This window comes from Macaca thibetana, chromosome 3 (assembly GCF_024542745.1).
Source record: "Macaca thibetana thibetana isolate TM-01 chromosome 3, ASM2454274v1, whole genome shotgun sequence".
NCBI lineage: Eukaryota > Metazoa > Chordata > Mammalia > Primates > Cercopithecidae > Macaca > Macaca thibetana.
In genome coordinates this window covers 151,020,094-151,038,479 of record NC_065580.1, presented here as the reverse complement: position 1 = coordinate 151,038,479, position 18,386 = coordinate 151,020,094, and the positions used below count along the sequence as shown (strand labels likewise).

Below are 18,386 nucleotides of genomic sequence, written 5' to 3'. Positions count from 1 at the left end.
CGGATGGACGGTCACACTGGCCACCGTCTCTGCTGTCACCATGGTTCCCCATTGGGCTCTGGGGACATGGGGAGGGACAGGAAGGACAGGCCATGTGCCCTGAGCCACCAACCGCTCTGACCTGTGTCCTCCTCACGAGGCTGGACCAGCTCCAGGGGACCCTGCAGGGCCCCACGTGCCTGGCAAGTGGATTCCGCTGGAAGACAGTAGGGGTTCCACACCACACACGGACAGGCGTGACAGTGCCTGAGGGCCCAGGGTCAGGCCCTGCTGTGGCCCCTGCTTCTGGGTGACTGTGCTGTCTCCTCCTTCCTCAGGGGTATCAAGGCAACAATGGAGCCCCAGGAAGTCCTGGTGTGAAGGGAGCCAAGGGTGGGCCTGGGCCCCGTGGACCCAAAGGCGAGCCGGTGAGTCCCTCGCACCCCCGCCTCAGGACCCCGCTCTGAGCATCCTCCTTGCAGCTTGAGGAGGACCATGGGGGAAGGGCACCTGGGCTGTAGGCAGGACCCCCTGCTGGCAAGGCACAGCCAGGCCGCCATCTTTCCTGAGAAGTGGACCCAGACCACCCCACGGGTACCCCCAGGGCTGAACTTAGAGGGGAGGCCCAGGCAGGTCAACATAGGGATGATGGCTGGTAGCAGAGCCACCGGCGCAGGCTGAGGCCGTTGGGAAGCAGAGCCTTCCTGCAGAGAAGCAGCATCGGCCCCGGCACAGCTCCCACCCTCCCGGGCCTCTGGGCTTGTGCTCAGCCCCCTCCCTCACCCACACGCCTGTTCTCTGCAGGGGCGCAGGGGAGACCCCGGCACCAAGGGCAGCCCAGGCAGCGACGGCCCCAAGGGGGAGAAGGTGAGTCCTTGTGTGGAGGTGCCACAGGGTCTCGCCATGGTGCCCATGGACCTCCTGATGAGGGCCCCAACCCCGTTCCTCCCAGAGAACGATAGAACTCCAGGGCCTCACCCTCCAGGGGACACTCCTGTAGAGTCTGGGAACGCAGCCCGGAGGGCCCCACACCCCATTCCCTGCTGAGGGAGCTCCACTACCCGCCCAGGCACACCCCACACGGCTGTGCAGGCACCGCTCACACCCCCGGCCCACTGAGGCACAGGCCCGTGACCTCAGGGGTGATGCTGAAGGGCTGTGTGGCAAAACCCCGGCCACCAGCTCCCCTCGACATCAGGTGAAGGGGCTTCCTCCCGGGCGGTGGACAAGGTCTTACCCACGTGTGGGTGGCCTCAGGGGGACCAAGAGACCCCATGCTCAGAGCAGCAGCTACAGGCACCGGGAAGGGCTGTGGGTGAAACAGTTGACTGGTCCGTGTCCCCCTGGACAGACGGGTCTTCCTCTCAGGCCCCTTCCCCAACCCCGGCCACACCCGCCTCTCACGTGGGACCCAGGCTGGAGGCCTCAGCTGAGACTCATGGGGCCTCCCTTCCCTTCCCACAGGGGGACCCTGGCCCTGAGGGGCCCCGCGGCCTGGCTGGAGAGGTTGGCAACAAAGGAGCCAAGGTAGGGGGGCAGGGGAGGTGTACCCCAAGGTAGGGGGGTGAGGGGGGCTGCACCTCAATGTAGGGAGGCCCAGGGAGGCTGCACCCCAAGGTGTGGTGGAGGGGGCTGCACCCCAAGGTAATGGAGGAGGGGTGCTGCACCCCAAGGTCGTGGGAGATGGGGGCTGAACCCCAAGCCCAAGGTAGGGGGGCCCAGGGTGGCTGCACCCCAAGGTAAGGTGGTCCAGGACTGCACCCCAAGGCTGGGAACCCAGGTGGGTGCTGCACCCCAAGGTAGGGGTGCTTAGGCGGGGACTGCACCCAGAACCTGGCCTACTCCACGCAGTGTGGTCAGGGCTGAAGGTCAAGTGGAGCCACAACCTCCAGGAGGGTCACAGGGGCCCGGGCCAGACCCATCTCTTACCCCCGAAGCCCTGTAGTGTCCACAGGATTGATATCGGGGTCTCCAGGGTGCCGCTGTCAGTCAAGAGGACCCCAAACTCCTCCCCTTTCTTCCAGGGAGACCGAGGCTTGCCTGGACCCAGAGGCCCCCAGGGGGCTCTTGGGGAGCCCGGAAACCAGGTCAGTGTGGGAACCTGAAGCCCCACAGCTAGAGGTGGGACCCCGGTGCCCTCTGACCCCACGGCTAGAGGTGGGACCCCGGTGCCCTCTGACCCCATGGCTAGAGGTGGAACCCCGGTGCCCTCTGACCCCACGGCTAGAGGTGGGACCCCTGTGCCCTCTGACCCCATGGCTAGAGGTGGGACCCCTGTGCCCTCTGACCCCACGGCTAGAGGTGGGACCCCGGCGCCCTCTGACCCCACGTCCATGACCTCTTTGTGGCACCACTCGGGTTTCCCTGTCCGTGTGGGGACAGGCTGGAGCCAGCCACTGTCCCCATAGGAAACCCAGGCAGCAGGGCCTGGCCTCAGAAGCCAGGACCTGCTCCCCTAGACCCCAAGTACCTCATACCCACTCTCAGCCCCAGCCCCTCATTCTGCCCTGAAGGACCCAGGTGGGGGAGTCAGGGGCAAAGCGGTGGGCCTGAGGGCCTGGATGGGCCACGGGGAGAGGAGGAGCTGGGACCCTCAAGACAGGGGTCCACGGCCCCCACAGGCAGCAGGAGGAGCTGGGGCCATACGTCCTGATGCTCAGGGCTGGACGGAGCATGTCAGGTGACCCCTGGGCATGGCCAGTCCCTGCCTGTGGTGACTTCTGAATTTCTCTCCTGCCCTCAGGGATCTCGGGGAGACCCCGGTGATGCAGGACCCCGTGGAGACTCAGGACAGCCAGGCCCCAAGGTACGTGCTCCTCCTCCAGCAGGATGTGTTGGGGGTTCAGGGCAGCTGCCTGAGGAGCAGGACAGGGGGCCGGCCTGGGGCCCCTGTTGCCAGCAGACGTGCCTCAGGCCGGGCCTCTGCCTCCTGTTCTCCGCTCTGGAGAGAGGGGATGCCTCCAGGGTCCAGGAAGCCCCCCGGCTCTCCTCTTCATCGGTGACCCTTGGGTGTGGCTGGCGCATCCTTCCTGAGGCAGGGCCTGAGGGCAGCCATGTGGCCTGAGCAGGGTCCTCCGCATGTGTGGGCAGGCGGCAGCTCCTGGGTCTCTAGGCACATCCAGCCCCAACTGGAGATGCACAAGGCGAGGTTGGCTCTGCCAGGCCCCTGCTCACAGCCAGCCCTGGACAGCACCCCCAGCCCACTTCTACCCCAGTGTGCACCTTGGGCCCTGTTGAGCACAGCCCCCCGGCCCCACCCCATCCTATGACCATGCTGACCGACTCAACGTCCTCCTCCAGGGAGACCCCGGCAGGCCTGGATTCAGCTACCCAGGACCCCGAGGAGCACCTGTGAGTCACAGCCTGGGATGGCAGCTCCCAGGAGGGGGTGGACATTGTCCCAAGGGCCCTGAAGGTTCCTAGTAGTTCCCTCAAGGCCTCCTCGGTGCAGAAGAAAGTGTGAGGTCCCTCCTAGGGGTGAGAAGGCTCTGGGTGACTCAGCGAAGGACAGGTCCAGCGCAGCATCAGGAGAAGAGTGTGGCTCAGAACGCAGCACGGTGGCCTCACCCAGAGTGTGCATAAGCAAAGGAGGGAAACGGCTGCAGAAAGCTGCCCAGAGGGAGGAAGGAGCACTGGGTCTGAGGCTGAGTCACCCTGACTTCTGTTTGCTTCACAGGGAGACAAAGGCGAGCCCGGCCCACGCGGCCCCGAGGTACATGTGGGTCCCGGCCACCTGTGCCCACCCGGGGTGGGGGTCTGCATGCCCACCCACTATTGCTGGGAACACAGCACCCACCGTCACTGACAGGACCATCCCTGTCTTGGGATGGTCCTGGCTCCCCAAGGCCCAGCCATGACACCTATGCTGAGCTCTGAGGGAGCCACCGGCCACTGGCTGGTCCCTTTCCAACCAAAGTTCAGGCTTTGCCAAAAAACCACATAGATACTCCCATTTAAATGATCCCAAAATGCCAGATCGATTTTTCCATGTAAAAATCTCACTGGTATCCCTGGTAGAGATAAATCATCTGTCCCAGGCTAACACGTGTCCCCTGTCACAGGGCGGCCGAGGCGACTTTGGCTTGAAAGGAGAACCTGGGAGGAAAGGAGAGAAAGGAGAGCCTGTGAGTATCACCGTCCCGAAGCCCGCAGCAGCTGGGCAGAGGCAGGGAGGGGCCCTGAGGCTGATCGTGTGCATCTGAGAGTACAGGAGGATGCCAGGCAACTTGGCCCCAGCCATGAGCACCACCCCCACCTTCCTGAAGGGGACGGCTGGCTCAGGGTCCTCCTCCTTCCACCCACCCTCACTTCCAGCATCCCCCGGAGTCCACTCCCCAGCACCCCTCACACAGCATCCTCCCACACAGCATCACCCACCAGGGTCCCCTCCCCAGCGACCCCCCCCACAGCATCCCCCACACAGCATCCCCCACCAGGGTCCCCTCCCCAGCGACCCCCCCCCACAGCATCCCCCACACAGCACCCCCCACACAGCGTCCCCACCAGGGTCCCCTCTCCCCAAAGGTCCCTCCACATAGCATTCCCCTCAGAGTTCCCACACACAGCATTCCCCAAGGGTCCCCTCCCCAATGTCCCACACACAGCATCCGCTCCCAGCATCCCCTCCCCAGGGTCCTCCCCACAGATATCCCCCAGCAGGTGCTCTGTGCCTCCAACTCCCCAGGCTGGCCAAGGGTTTAACCAGGACTGCAGGTTGATCTGGAACTGAGTGAGCATAAGACGAGGGATGGATAATGATGGATGGATGGATGGGTGGATAGATGAGTGAGTGGATAGAGAATGGATGGATGGGCAAGCGGATGGGGGTAGGCAAATGGATGGATGGGAGGATGGGAGGATGGATGGGTGGGTGGGTGGGTGGGTGGATGGATGAGTGGATGAATGGGTGGGTGGGTGGATGGATGGATAGGTGGGTGAATGAGTAGATGTGTGGGTGAGTGGGTGGGTGGGTGGATAGATGAGTGGGTGGATAGAGGGAGGATGGATGGATGGATGGATGGATGGGTGAGTGGGTGGGTGGATAGATGAGTGGATGGATAGATGGGTGGCTGGACAGAGGATGGATGGATAGGTTAGTGGGTGGGTAGATAAATGGATGGGTGGGTGTGTGGATAGAGGATGGATGGATGGGTTAGTGGGTGGGTGAACGGATGGATGGATGGGTGATTGGGTGGGCGTGGAATTGGTGGGTACCTGATAATGGGGTGGAATAGCCATGGATTGGAATGAGCTGTTTTAGCTGCCATTTCTGGGACACTCAGCTCTGCCAGGCCCCTACTCCTCTGATGGGCCAGGCTCTGACGGTGGCCACTCACGGCCTTCCCAGCTCTGGTGCCAGCACAGGGAAGGTGGGGGCACAGCCTCATCTTCCTCCTTGCACCTGTCAGGCCCCCCCAAGGCAGGACCCGTGGTTGGGGACAGCACAGGGCCCTGCTGGGTACAGAGACTGTCCTTGTGGCCACTGAAGCCTACCTGTCCTTGTTCCTTCTCAGGCGGATCCTGGTCCCCCTGGTGAGCCAGGCCCTCGGGGGCCAAGAGGAGTCCCAGGACCCGAGGTAGGTGGCTGGCCAGTCCCCGTGCCCTCCAGACCTCAGCCCCTGGCCTGCCTTGCCAACGCGCACCCAAGCCTCATGGTTCCACCCATGGTGGACCCACATTTCAGTGGACAGTGGCCTGGGAGTGATTTGGCCGCTCAGCCTTGGCCCCGGCGTCTCAGCCTCATCCTTCCCTCCCCAGGGTGAGCCTGGACCCCCTGGAGACCCCGGCCTGACGGTAGGTGTCACATGGGGCAGAACCAGTGTCCTTCTCCTGCCAAAACTAGAAACCAAGAGCAGCGGGGCGGGGGGAGGTCAGCAGGGCAAGGTCAGTGGAGGAGGTCAGAGGGCAAGGTCAGAGGGCAAGCTTGGTTCGGGGAGGTCACAGGGCAAGGTTGGTGGGGGGAGGAGGGCGGCAGCGAGGTTGGCAGGGACAGGACCCGACCAGCCTCCCCACGTGGGCTGGAATGTCCCGGGGCCCCCGGGCCAGGACCTTGCTGTGGAAGCTCCTCTGGGGCGGGGGGGCCGGCCCTGCCCTGCCTGACGCGTGCATTGCAGGAGTGTGACGTCATGACCTACGTGAGGGAGACCTGCGGGTGCTGCGGTGAGCACTGCCCACGGTGGGGTCGGGGCCACGCGCCGGGTGGAGGGCGGGCAGGGCCGGGTCACCGCCGGGTCCCGCATGTGCGCCCGGCCCTGGGGTCTGAGGCCTCCCTCCCCGGTGCCCCTGCTGCCCCTGCCATCCCCAGACTGCGAGAAGCGCTGTGGCGCCCTGGACGTCGTCTTCGTCATCGACAGCTCCGAGAGCATCGGGTACACCAACTTCACGCTGGAGAAGAACTTTGTCATCAACGTGGTCAACAGGCTGGGCGCCATCGCGAAGGACCCCAAGTCCGAGACAGGTCAGCGCGGCAGGGGCGGGCGCAGGCACGGCAGAGGGGCCGGGCGGGGCGTGGGAGGCGATGGGACGGGAGAAGTCCAGACACGTCCCTCCGACGAGGGCTCTGCACGGCCGGGGACGCCCCAGCCTCCGGGCCTCCGGCGACGGCCTCGCGTGCGGCTCACAGGGACGCGCGTGGGCGTGGTGCAGTACAGCCACGAGGGCACCTTCGAGGCCATCCAGCTGGACGACGAACGCATCGACTCCCTGTCGAGCTTTAAGGAGGCCGTCAAGAACCTCGAGTGGATCGCGGGCGGCACCTGGACACCCTCGGCCCTCAAGTTTGCCTACGACCGCCTCATCAAGGAGAGCCGGCGCCAGAAAACACGCGTGTTTGCGGTGGTCATCACGGACGGGCGCCACGACCCTCGGGATGACGACCTCAACCTGCGGGCGCTGTGTGACCGCGACGTCACAGTGACGGCCATCGGCATTGGGGACATGTTCCACGAGAAGCACGAGAGCGAGAACCTGTACTCCATAGCCTGCGACAAGCCACAGCAGGTGCGCAACATGACGCTGTTCTCCGACCTGGTGGCTGAGAAGTTCATTGACGACATGGAGGACGTCCTCTGCCCGGGTGAGCGTGCAGGCGTGGGGCAGTCGGCCGAGGAGCAGCAGGCCCCAGCCGCTGTCTAGCGCCGGCCCCAGGGACACCACTCACCCGAGGGACAAATGTGCAGCCCAGGACACTGGGCTTGGATGGGAAGGAGTCAGTTCCTCTCGGGGCTGCATGGCAGAGGCCAGCTGCACCCTGAGCCTGTCTGGGCAGATCAGTGGACGGCCACTGAGGGCGCGCTAGGGACTGACCCTGGCCCGGCCTCTCTCCTCTCTTTCAGACCCTCAGATCGTGTGCCCAGACCTTCCCTGCCAAACAGGTAATGCAGGGCACCCCGAGCCCCCCACCCCAGACTAGCAGAGCAGCCCCAATGTCCTTCCTCCTCGAGGGCCGGGCTGGGGGAGGGGCCGTGCAGGGACCCAGCGGGCAGCGAAGCCACAGAGGCTGCTCCTTAGTGAGATGCCCCCGGGACAGCAGGACGGCAGTGCAGGAAAGGAGGGGCTCGGGGAGGGCAGGCTCCCGGAAATACAGGAACCGCATCGTCAGGCCATGGGGCGGTTGCTGCTGGCCTGGCTCTGTGCTTAGCGTGTGGCCACTGGTCTTGAAGGCCCATCACCCACCAAGGTCTCCATGAGGAGACCTTGCAGTCTCCCTCAGCTGCCGCCCAACTCCCATGGGCTGGCCATGCCTGTGCCACTCGGAGGAAGCCCTGGATTCAGTGAGTGAAACCATCCCAGGGCAGAGGCACTGACACCCACCAGCGCCAGCAGGTCTTGCTCCGACCCTGGCCTGCCTCGGAGCTGCGGCCGTGGCTTTCATCTCTGGGAGTGGGGGAACCCGTGTCCTGGATGTGGCCCACGTGGATGTGAAGCTGGAGCTGGGGGTGCCCAAGGCAGAGGTTCTGCCAGTGCCCAGGGCTGGGGGTGCCATCCAGGCTCTGCTGGACATGGTGCTACCCCCACAGTGACTGCTGCACCGTAACTGGGCCCACAGGAGTCCCCCTCCGTGAACCGTCCCCTCCAGAAGCATCAAGGTGGGGACGCCGTGGAGACGGGTGGGAGGGTCCGACCTGGAGGACCACGGGGACGAAAGCTCAGGGTCTGCAGTGCGAAGTCAGCACTTCCTCAGCACTCGGGTCAGGGTGTGCGTTCAGGCTTTCCATGGGGAACTTCCGGTGGGTGCGCTGGGCCACATTCACAGGCCCTGAGGCTGCCCCAGGGAGGAGCTGTGGACCCCACACGTGCTCCGACAGAACCTGGAGTTTGCATCTGGATCTGGCTGCCCTTCAGCAGGTGGGCAGCCTCTGGTCCCACAATACAGTGGGCTGTGCCTCTGCCGCCGAGGCGTAGGCGTCCTCTCTCAGGGTCTGCCAGGGCCTGCACCAGCACCAGGGGCAGCTGGACCCTGAGGGCAGGAACCAGACCTTGGCCCCTCCACCCAGCCCCTCGTCCCTGATGGGGCAAGGAAGTCTCAGGACCCCATGATGGGCGACACGGCAATGTTCACTGTGGGCGCTTTGCTCTCTACCAGATGGAGGCCTTCCCCTCCCCTCCACCCCGGGGTCCAGCGTGAGTGGGCGCTGCGGCCTCCCCTCCACCCCGGGTTCTCTCGTGAGTGGGCACTGCGGCCTCCCCTCCACCCCAGGTTCTCACGTGAGTGGGCGCTGCGGACTCCCCTCCGCTCCGGGTTCTCTCGTGAGTGGGCGCTGCGGCCTCCCGTCCACTCCGGGGTCCAGCGTGAGTGGGTGCTGCGGCCTCCACCCCCGGTTCTCTCGTGAGTGGGCGCTGCAGCCTCCCCTCCACCCCGGGTTCTCTCGTGAGTGGGCGCTGCGGCCTCCCCTCCACCCCGGGTTCTCTCGTGAGTGGGTGCTGCGGCCTCCACTCCGGGTTCTCGTGAGTGGGCACTGTGGCTTCCCCTCCACTCTGGGGTCCAGTGTGAGTGGGCGCTGCAGCCTCCCCTCCACCCCGGGTTCTATCGTGAGTGGGCGCTGCGTCTTGTCAGGGCCTTTCTCTGCGTCTGTGGATGTCACGTGACCTTTCCTCTTTAGCCTGCCATTGTGATTGGGAGTGAGCCCGTTGAGCCTCATTGAATTTCCGATGCTGAGCCAGCCTTGCACGCCTGGGATGAACCCACCTGGCCATGGTGTGTGGCTCTGTTTATGCGTGTGGGCCCTGATTTGCTGATGCCTGCCTGAGGGTTTGTGCTCATCAGGGGTATTGGCCTGTACTTTTCCTTTCTTACCATGTCTCTGGTTCTGGCCTCAGGATGATGTGGGCCTCGTAGGGCCAAGATGGTGACGTGGGGTGAGCCAGTTCTCCCTCCTGGGAGGGGGTCACTCAGGCCACCAGAGCACCACAGGGAAGGCAGCCAGGGAGGACACGGGGGCCCTTGAAGCTCTGGCCTCCTCTGAGGCCTCCAGGACCTGACAGTGACTGGGAGCAGCCCCCCAGAACCCCTCCCCTCCCCTCGGCTCCCTGACACCCCGTCCACCACACTCAGAGCTCATCCTCCTTTCAAGCTGTTTGCAATTTCAAAGTGAACTCGACCTTGTGGCTCCAGGAGATACAGCAGGGACAGTGTTAAATCAGCTTTCACCAGCCTGCACGGCCAGGCATCCTCCTCGGCTCTCCTGGGCACTGGGTGGACGCCACTGGCTGTGGCCTGGCCCTGGCCTTCTCCAGACAGCCCTGTCCACCCTCAAGCCCAGCCACCCTGGGCCTGCACAGGTCTCAGTTGCATGGGGACCAGAGGGTGCCGGAGAAACAAACCAGACGCAGCTGAAGGCAGCCAGGGCAGAGCCCACTCAGCGATAAGAGCTGCATGGGGGCCGCAGCGTAACCTGAGCTCCACTCGGTGGAAAGAAAAGGCAGAGGCCAGGTCTGCTCAGGGGAAGACAGTTCTGGGTGTAGAGGACACATCCTAGAGAGGCTGAGGAAGAGTTTGCCACCGCAAGCTTTCCTAGGCAGGCTCTTGAAGGGTGGCTGGGGTCTCCCTGGCAGCGGGGCCGGCGGCACTGGAAGCCCTGCTGGCGTTTGGCACGTCTCTGACGCAGGTTTGGACGGAGCTGTTTTGTGCTGAAAGGTTTTCTCGGGGTCCGTGGTGTCCCCCAAAGGTGCTGCCGTGTGGGTCTCCTAGCTCCCTGCCAGCTCCCCGTCCCCATGCTCACCGCCCCCATGCCTCCTGCCAAGGCCGAGCCACACACCACTCCACTTGCATCTCCACCAACTTGCCGGGCCAAGTGCCTCTCTTCACTCTGGCCTCGCCAAGCGGCCGCCCGAGGAGGAGCTTTAGGCCCACGCCCGCCACAGGCCTTAAAGTCTTCTCTGGACGCTCCCTTGCAGATGCACCGTGGCCTGGCGGCGAGTCCCCGGTCACCTTCCTCCGCACGGAAGAGGGGCCGGACGCCACCTTCCCCAGGACCATCCCCCTGATCCAACAGTTGCTAAACGCCACGGAGCTCACACAGGACCCGGCCGCCTACTCCCAGCTGGTGGCCGTGCTGGTCTACACCGCCGAGCGGGCCAAGTTCGCCACCGGGGTAGAGCGGCAGGACTGGATGGAGCTGTTCATTGACACCTTTAAGCTGGTTCACAGGGACATCGTGGGCGACCCTGAGACCGCGTTGGCCCTCTGCTGAAACCGGGGCGCCCGCCCAGCTGGGCCAGCCCCTCCCTGCCACGCTCACTTCCCAGGGCTGCCCCTGCAGGCTGGCGCTCAGTGGAGGCCAGAGGTCTGGGATCGGGGTCAGCAGGGCCACAGTCCCTCCAGGGGCTCCAGGGCAGCTTCCGGCCTCTTCCCACCCTGGTGGCTGCCATGTCCCTTGCTGTGGCTGCATCTTCTGCTCTCTCCTCCGTCTTACTGTAGCCGCTCTATTTATAGGGACACCAGTCATTGAACTTAAGGCCCACCCCAAGTCCAGAATGACCTCCTCACAAGACCCTTAACTCAGTCCCGTCTGCAGAGTCCTTCTTTGCCACTTCAGGTCACCCTCGCAGGCTCCCGTGCTGGGGCGTGGAAGTCTTTGGAGGCCCTTACTTAGTGGCCCAGCTGGGCTGCTGTGCATCTGGGATGTGGCTGAGGGAGGGTGCAGCCCACCCGCTGGAGACCTACCAGGTTCCAGTGGAGCCTCAGAAACAGGCCCCAAGGCTGCTAAGCCTTGCTGGGTGTGGGCACTAATCCCGTGCACCGTGACTCGTGGGCGCTCATGGCCCACCTTATGGTGGGTGAAGGCTTTGGGTTGGGCAGCAGATAGTCCTGGGGGAACCTGGCGGTCCTGGCACCATGACCTATCTGGGCCAGTGTCATGCCCATTGGGGCAAATGGACACAGCTGCCTGCCAGCAGCTCCGGTCCCGGGGTGTCTGCACCCTTCCAGCCCATCCTCTGGGTCCCCAGAAGCAGTCGGGGGAGCATCCACCAGGCACGACCTCTGCTGTCCTCGGAGGACTGAGCAGAGAACCCCGGGGGCCACAATGTTGGGGAGCAGCAGGGGTCACCATCCATAGGGCACAGCCCCCACAGCGAGCTCAGACCCCGACGTTCTGAGGCTTCATCCAGGCTGGGCTCCTGCTGGGCAGGGCTGTGACCATTTCTCATGGGGCCAGGTTCTCGTCCCCACACTCGCTGCACAGGGCAGGCCAGGCTGGGCTTCCCACTGTGGGGATGAAGGATCCCCCACAGAAGGAGAGCAGAGTCCACAGACATCCTGACAGCCTCAGCCTCCCTGTGCCTGGCCAGCCCCCACGGCTTCCCCGTCTCCTCCAGGCCCCACAGACACTGATACATGGAGAGACCCCCAACACCAGCTTCCCCCTGCATGTCTGTCTCCGTGTGTGTGCTGACAGCAGTGACAATATTAGTTTGGAGGGGGTTTGGGAAGCCCAGTGGTACCTGAGAAGTTTCTGGACATTTAAGCCGGTTCCTGGGTGTGGCCTTAAATGTGGAGGCTGCCCTTCCTTTCACTGAATAAGCTGCATCACTCATAAGCTCACTGAGGGAACCCCGTCTGCCAGCTCGTGTGTGCTCAGACGAGGTCCGTGTCTCAAGCATTCTATAACGGCTGCAGTGCAGTATGAGGTCACACTGCTGTGTTCAGGGCTTTGCCCACTGCCTGCGGGGCTGGACCTTTGCACCTCCAGGGCCCCCGGCAGCTGAGTTTCGGGTCAGTGTCCGTGTGCATTCCTGGGGTCAGGACCCTGCTCCTGAGGGATTCCTGGGGGTTCATGTACCAGCTGTAACAACATCCAGGGGTTGGGCCAAGGAGCAGACACCCTTGGGGAAACTGGCTGTGTCCCTCCCCTCCCCCGTCACAGGAGCTGAGGTCCTGGCGAGGCCGCAGGGCCGGGTCCAAGCATGTGGACTGTCCGTGTCCCATCCTGTGGTCCCTGACCCCACGTGACACCCACGTGTGGTGGGTGGCCTGGGCTATGGCTAGGCCCCCAAGCTGTCCAGGATGCCCAGGGCTGGTGACCACCCAGGCAGGTGGGGGCCCCTCTTGGTAACAGGAGTCAGGGCAGAGCCCACCTGGGCGGCCGCAGAAGGTCTGGCTGCCCCTGTATCCACTGCCCCCCACCATGGCCAATCAGAAAGGTCAGGGGCTCCTGGTCTTTCTGGGAGGGACGTGGCCCGGCCAGCTCTAGGGGTTCTGAGCAGCTCTAGGACCCAGCCAGCGAGGGCTCAGGCTGGGGGTGTCAGGGCGGGGGTCCTCCTGAAGTCCCTCCCACACCACACAGATAGTGGCCTTTTTGTGGGCAGCAAATTCTTGAGCCACAAAAAGATGCAGATACAGGCCGCCACCAGGAGGGCAGCCCGGGTGGGGATGGCACTCAGCAGGCAGACAGGGCCTGGGGCCTGCCTCAGGGTCTCAGGCTTGGGAGCACCAGAAGAGACAGTGGCTCCCGCCAGTACCAATTCAAAGGGGCTTGGGCTGAGGGCCCACACCCAGGGCTGCCCTGCAGAAATGCCCGCGCAGAGCCCAGCGGTCTGTGGGGTCAGCAGGTGGGGTGCGAGTGGAGGGGCGCAGGTGCGGGGCTGGCGCCTGCCCGGCCCTGCCAGCCTCCCCTCCGCCCAGCCCCCACCCGCGTCTCCCCGCAGAGCTGTCCGTGGCACAGTGCACGCAGCGGCCCGTGGACATCGTCTTCCTGCTGGACGGCTCCGAGCGGCTGGGTGAGCAGAACTTCCACAAGGCCCGGCGCTTCGTGGAGCAGGTGGCACGGCGGCTGACGCTGGCCCGGCGGGACGACGACCCCCTCAACGCGCGCGTGGCGCTGCTGCAGTTCGGCGGCCCTGGCGAGCAGCAGGTGGCCTTCCCGCTGAGCCACAACCTCACAGCCATCCACGAGGCGCTGGAGGCCGCACAATACCTGAACTCCTTCTCGCACGTGGGCGCAGGCGTGGTGCACGCCATCAACGCCATCGTGCGCAATGCGCGTGGTGGGGCCCGGAGGAACGCGGAGCTGTCCTTCGTGTTCCTCACCGACGGCGTCACGGGCAACGACAGCCTGCACGAGTCCGCACACTCCATGCGCAAGCAGAACGTGGTGCCCACCGTGGTGGCCGTGGGCGGCGACGTGGACATGGATGTGCTCACCACGCTCAGCTTGGGCGACCGCGCCGCCGTGTTCCGCGAGAAGGACTACGACAGCCTGGCGCAACCCGGCTTCTTTGACCGCTTCATCCGCTGGATCTGCTAGCACCGCGACCCGGCCCCGCAGTCGAGGGTCGTGAGCCCACCCCGTCCATGGTGCTAAGCGGGCCCGGGTCCCGCACAGCCAGCACCGCTGCTCACTCGGAGGACTCCCCGGGCCCGCACCCCTCCAGCTCCTCCCACGGGATCCCCGTAGCCCCAGACCCCACCCAGCCCCAGGTGTCCCCAGGCCCCAGGCAGGCTGCCTGGCCTCCCTCCCCCTGCAGCCCTCCCAGGCTCCTGATCTGCCTGGCCCCTGAGCTCGGGAGCAAGCCCTGACCCAATAAAGGCTTTGAACCCACTGCGTGCCCGCTTGCCAGCATCTGTGCTCAGGAGAGACCCCAAAGCTGTCTTGTGGTCAGGAGGAAAACACTGCAGCTGTCACTTGCCCACCAGGATCAATGGCTCCCCTTGGCCCAGCCCTGCCCTCCTAGGACATCACCTGCAGGCACTGGCTGACCCCACCTGTGCAGACCCCACGGGCTTGATCAGCAAACTTTCCCTCCAGCCCCAGCCAGGTCCAAAGTGCTCTAAGAAGTGTCACGATGGCTGTGAGGGTCTTCTGTGGGCGGATGCATGATTGACACTAGATGGGGAGAGACAGCAGGTTCTGAGCTTGTTTTGTTCATTGGGGCAATCTCGGTGAGTTTTTGCTGTTCAGACCCCCAGGGTCCTTCAGGCTTAGCTTGGGAGCCCCACGGTGAACCACAGGCTCCATGGGCAGGTGCTGGCCTGGCAGGAGTGGGCTTGGCGGCCATCACGGGGCACCACAGACACAGCTTGAACAACTACCATTATCAGCCACAGCTCTGGAGGTGTCAGCCAGGCCAAGCTCCCTCTGGAGGCCTAGAGAAGGGTCTGCCCCAGTCTCTCCCCAGCATCCCAGGGTTCCTGAGCTCCTAGATAAGGGCACAAGTCACCACACTGGACTAGGGCTCAGCCTGCTCTAGAATGACCTCACCCAAGTCACACTGCACCAGGGCTCAGTCTGCTCTAAGGTGAGCTCACCTGAGTCCCACTGGACTAGGGCTCAGCCTACTCTAAGATGAGTTCACCTGAGTCACACTGGAGCAGGCTCAGCCTATTCTAAGATGAGCTCACCCGAGTCACACTGGACCAGGGCTCAGCCTGCTCTAAGATGAGCTCACCCAAGTCACACTGGACCAGGGCTCAGCCTACTCTAAAATGAGCTCACTTGAGTCACACTGGACCAGGGCTCAGCCTATTCTAGGATGAGCTCACCTGAGTCACACTGGACCAGGGCACAGCTTGTTCCAAGATGAGCTCACCCAAGTCACACTGGACCAGGCTCAGCCTATTCTAGGATAAGCTCACCTGAGTCACACTGGACCAGGGCTCAGCCTGTTCTAAGAGGAGCTCACCCAAGTCACACTGGACCAGGGCTCAGCCTGTTCTAAGAGGAGCTCACCCGAGTCACACTGGACCAGGGCTCAGCCTATTCTAGGATGAGCTCACCCGAGTCACACTGGACCAGGGCTCAGCCTATTCTAGGATGAGCTCACCCGAGTCACACTGGACCAGGGCTCAGCCTGCTCTAAGATGACCTCACTTGAGTCACAGTGGACTGGGGCTCAGCCTGTTCTAAGATAAGCTCACCCCAGTAACACTGGACCAGGGCTCAGCCTGTTCTAAGATGAGCTCACCCAAGTCACACTGGACCAGGGCTCAGCCTACTCTAAAATGAGCTCACTTGAGTCACACTGGACCAGGGCTCAGCCTATTCTAGGATGAGCTCACCTGAGTCACACTGGACCAGGGCACAGCCTGTTCCAAGATGAGCTCACCCAAGTCACACTGGACCAGGCTCAGCCTATTCTAGGATAAGCTCACCTGAGTCACACTGGACCAGGGCTCAGCCTGTTCTAAGAGGAGCTCACCCAAGTCACACTGGACCAGGGCTCAGCCTGTTCTAAGAGGAGCTCACCCGAGTCACACTGGACCAGGGCTCAGCCTGCTCTAAGATGACCTCACTTGAGTCACAGTGGACTGGGGCTCAGCCTGTTCTAAGATGAGCTCACCCCAGTAACACTGGACCAGGGCTCAGCCTACTCTAAAATGAGCTCACCCAAGTCACACTGGACCAAGGCTCAGCCCATTCTAGTATGAGCTCACTTGAGTCACACTGGACCAGGGCTCAGCCTGCTCTAAAATGAGCTCACCCAAGTCACACTGGACCAAGGCTCAGCCCATTCTAATATGAGCTCACTTGAGTCACACTGGACCAGGGCTCAGCCTATTCTAGGATGAGCTCACCTGAGTCACACTGGACCACGGCACAGCCTGTTCCAAGATGAACTCACCCGAGTCACACTGGACCAAGGCTCAGCCCATTCTAGTATGAGCTCACTTGAGTCACACTGGACCAGGCTCAGCCTATTCTAGGATGAGCTCACCAGAATCACACTGGACCAGGGCTCAGCCTATTCTAGGATGAGCTCACCCGAGTCACACTGGACCAGGGCTCAGCCTATTCTAGGATGAGCTCACCCGAGTCACACTGGACCAGGGCTCAGCCTATTCTAGGATGAGCTCACCCGAGTCACACTGGACCAGGGTTCAGCCTATTCTAGGATGAGCTCACCCGAGTCACACTGGACCAGGGCTCAGCCTATTCTAGGATGAGCTCACCCGAGTCACACTGGACCAGGGCTCAGCCTATTCTAGGATGAGCTCACCCGAGTCACACTGGACCAGGGCTCAGCCTATTCTAGGATGAGCTCACCCGAGTCACACTGGACCAGGGCTCAGCCTATTCTAGGATGAGCTCACCCGAGTCACACTGGACCAGGGCTCAGCCTATTCTAGGATGAGCTCACCCGAGTCACACTGGACCAGGGCTCAGCCTATTCTAGGATGAGCTCACCCGAGTCACACTGGACCAGGGCACAGCCTGTTCCAAGATGAGCTCACCCAAGTCACACTGGACCAGGCTCAGCCTATTCTAGGATAAGCTCACCTGAGTCACACTGGACCAGGGCTCAGCCTGTTCTAAGAGGAGCTCACCCAAGTCACACTGGACCAGGGCTCAGCCTGTTCTAAGAGGAGCTCACCCGAGTCACACTGGACCAGGGCTCAGCCTGCTCTAAGATGACCTCACTTGAGTCACAGTGGACTGGGGCTCAGCCTGTTCTAAGATAAGCTCACCCCAGTAACACTGGACCAGGGCTCAGCCTGTTCTAAGATGAGCTCACCCAAGTCACACTGGACCAGGGCTCAGCCTACTCTAAAATGAGCTCACCAAGTCACACTGGACCAAGGCTCAGCCTATTCTAGTATGAGCTCACTTGAGTCACACTGGACCAGGGCTCAGCCTGCTCTAAAATGAGCTCACCCAAGTCACACTGGACCAAGGCTCAACCCATTCTAATATGAGCTCACTTGAGTCACACTGGACCAGGGCTCAGCCTATTCTAGGATGAGCTCACCTGAGTCACACTGGACCACGGCACAGCCTGTTCCAAGATGAACTCACCCGAGTCACACTGGACCAAGGCTCAGCCCATTCTAGTATGATCTCACTTGAGTCACACTGGACCAGGCTCAGCCTATTCTAGGATGAGCTCACCCGAATCACACTGGACCAGGGCTCAGCCTATTCTAGGATGAGCTCACCCGAGTCACACTGGACCAGGGCTCAGCCTATTCTAGGATGAGCTCACCCGAGTCACACTGGACCAGGGCTCAGCCTATTCTAGGATGAGCTCACCCGAGTCACACTGGACCAGGCTCAGCCTATTCTAGGATGAGCTCACCCGAGTCACACTGGACCAGGCTCAGCCTATTCTAGGATGAGCTCACCCGAGTCACACTGGACCAGGCTCAGCATATTCTAGGACAAGCTCACCTGAGTCACACTGGACCAGGCTCAGCCTGCTCTGGGATGAGCTCACCTGAGCTCACTGAATCTGCAAGGACCCCATTTCCAAACAAGGTCACATCCAGAGGTCTGGGGTTAGGGTTAGGGTTAGGGTTAGAGTTTAGGATTAGGGTTAGGGTTAGGGTTAGGGTTAGGGTTAGAGTTTAGGATTAGGGTTAGGGTTAGGAGTCAACATGTGAAACTGGGGGAATGCAGTTCACTCCAGATAACCCAAAACTTTGTTGTTCTTTGAGAAGACTCACTCTTTTCTTCATACTCCACCTCTCCGTCATCTGACCACACAGCCTACAGCTCCAGGACAGGACATCAGTTATTTTCTCTTCCTCTCCTCTTCCCATCCCACAAAAATCTATTCAAATGCCTGCAACAGACGCAGTTGAGGCCTGCCTGTTTCGCTAAGCCCCTGTGCCCTGAGTGTCAGTCCTCAGATCTCTGTGCTCCGGGTGAACATTGCAGGTCCCTCAGGCGGAGGGAGGCAGAGGCCTCTGCAGGTGCACAAGCTCTGCCCACAGGAGCCACCCAGGGCCTCTGCAGGGAGAGGATGTTCCCCTCCTTGGTGCCAGCTCCTGTGTATGCAGCCTTGGACCCTGCAGGGCAGGAACATCAGTCCCACTAGAAAGGACTTCCAGCTACCCACAGGCTCCACCCAGCAACTGCCCCTCACCACTGGCCCTTCACCAATTATACCATACCAGCATCCCCCACCAGCGTCCATCACAAATGTCTCCTCACCAACCCAACACCAATGTCCCCACACAAATGCCCCCTCAC

The 18,386-nt window shown here is 62.5% G+C and overlaps 1 protein-coding gene across 3 annotated transcripts in view; it reads left to right on the top strand.

Moving 5' to 3' along the window:
* COL6A2 (collagen type VI alpha 2 chain) overlaps window positions 1-14,018 on the top strand; it is a 35,937-nt gene extending 21,919 nt beyond the window's left edge. The window contains exons 14-28 of one of the 3 annotated variants that reach the window (XM_050784330.1): window positions 318-407; window positions 784-846; window positions 1,444-1,506; window positions 2,004-2,066; window positions 2,723-2,785; window positions 3,280-3,330; window positions 3,656-3,691; window positions 4,041-4,103; window positions 5,493-5,555; window positions 5,737-5,772; window positions 6,093-6,138; window positions 6,284-6,436; window positions 6,602-7,054; window positions 7,314-7,352; window positions 13,126-14,018. In XM_050784330.1, coding sequence (XP_050640287.1) covers window positions 318-407; window positions 784-846; window positions 1,444-1,506; window positions 2,004-2,066; window positions 2,723-2,785; window positions 3,280-3,330; window positions 3,656-3,691; window positions 4,041-4,103; window positions 5,493-5,555; window positions 5,737-5,772; window positions 6,093-6,138; window positions 6,284-6,436; window positions 6,602-7,054; window positions 7,314-7,352; window positions 13,126-13,724 — 1,881 coding nt within the window. In that variant the 3' untranslated portion in view covers window positions 13,725-14,018. Of the gene's footprint in view, window positions 1-317; window positions 408-783; window positions 847-1,443; window positions 1,507-2,003; window positions 2,067-2,722; window positions 2,786-3,279; window positions 3,331-3,655; window positions 3,692-4,040; window positions 4,104-5,492; window positions 5,556-5,736; window positions 5,773-6,092; window positions 6,139-6,283; window positions 6,437-6,601; window positions 7,055-7,313; window positions 7,353-10,374; window positions 10,982-13,102 lie in introns of those variants that run through there. The other 2 variants (XM_050784332.1, XM_050784331.1) reach the window with 2 other exon arrangements.
* The last annotated feature ends 4,368 nt before the right edge of the window (window positions 14,019-18,386 follow it).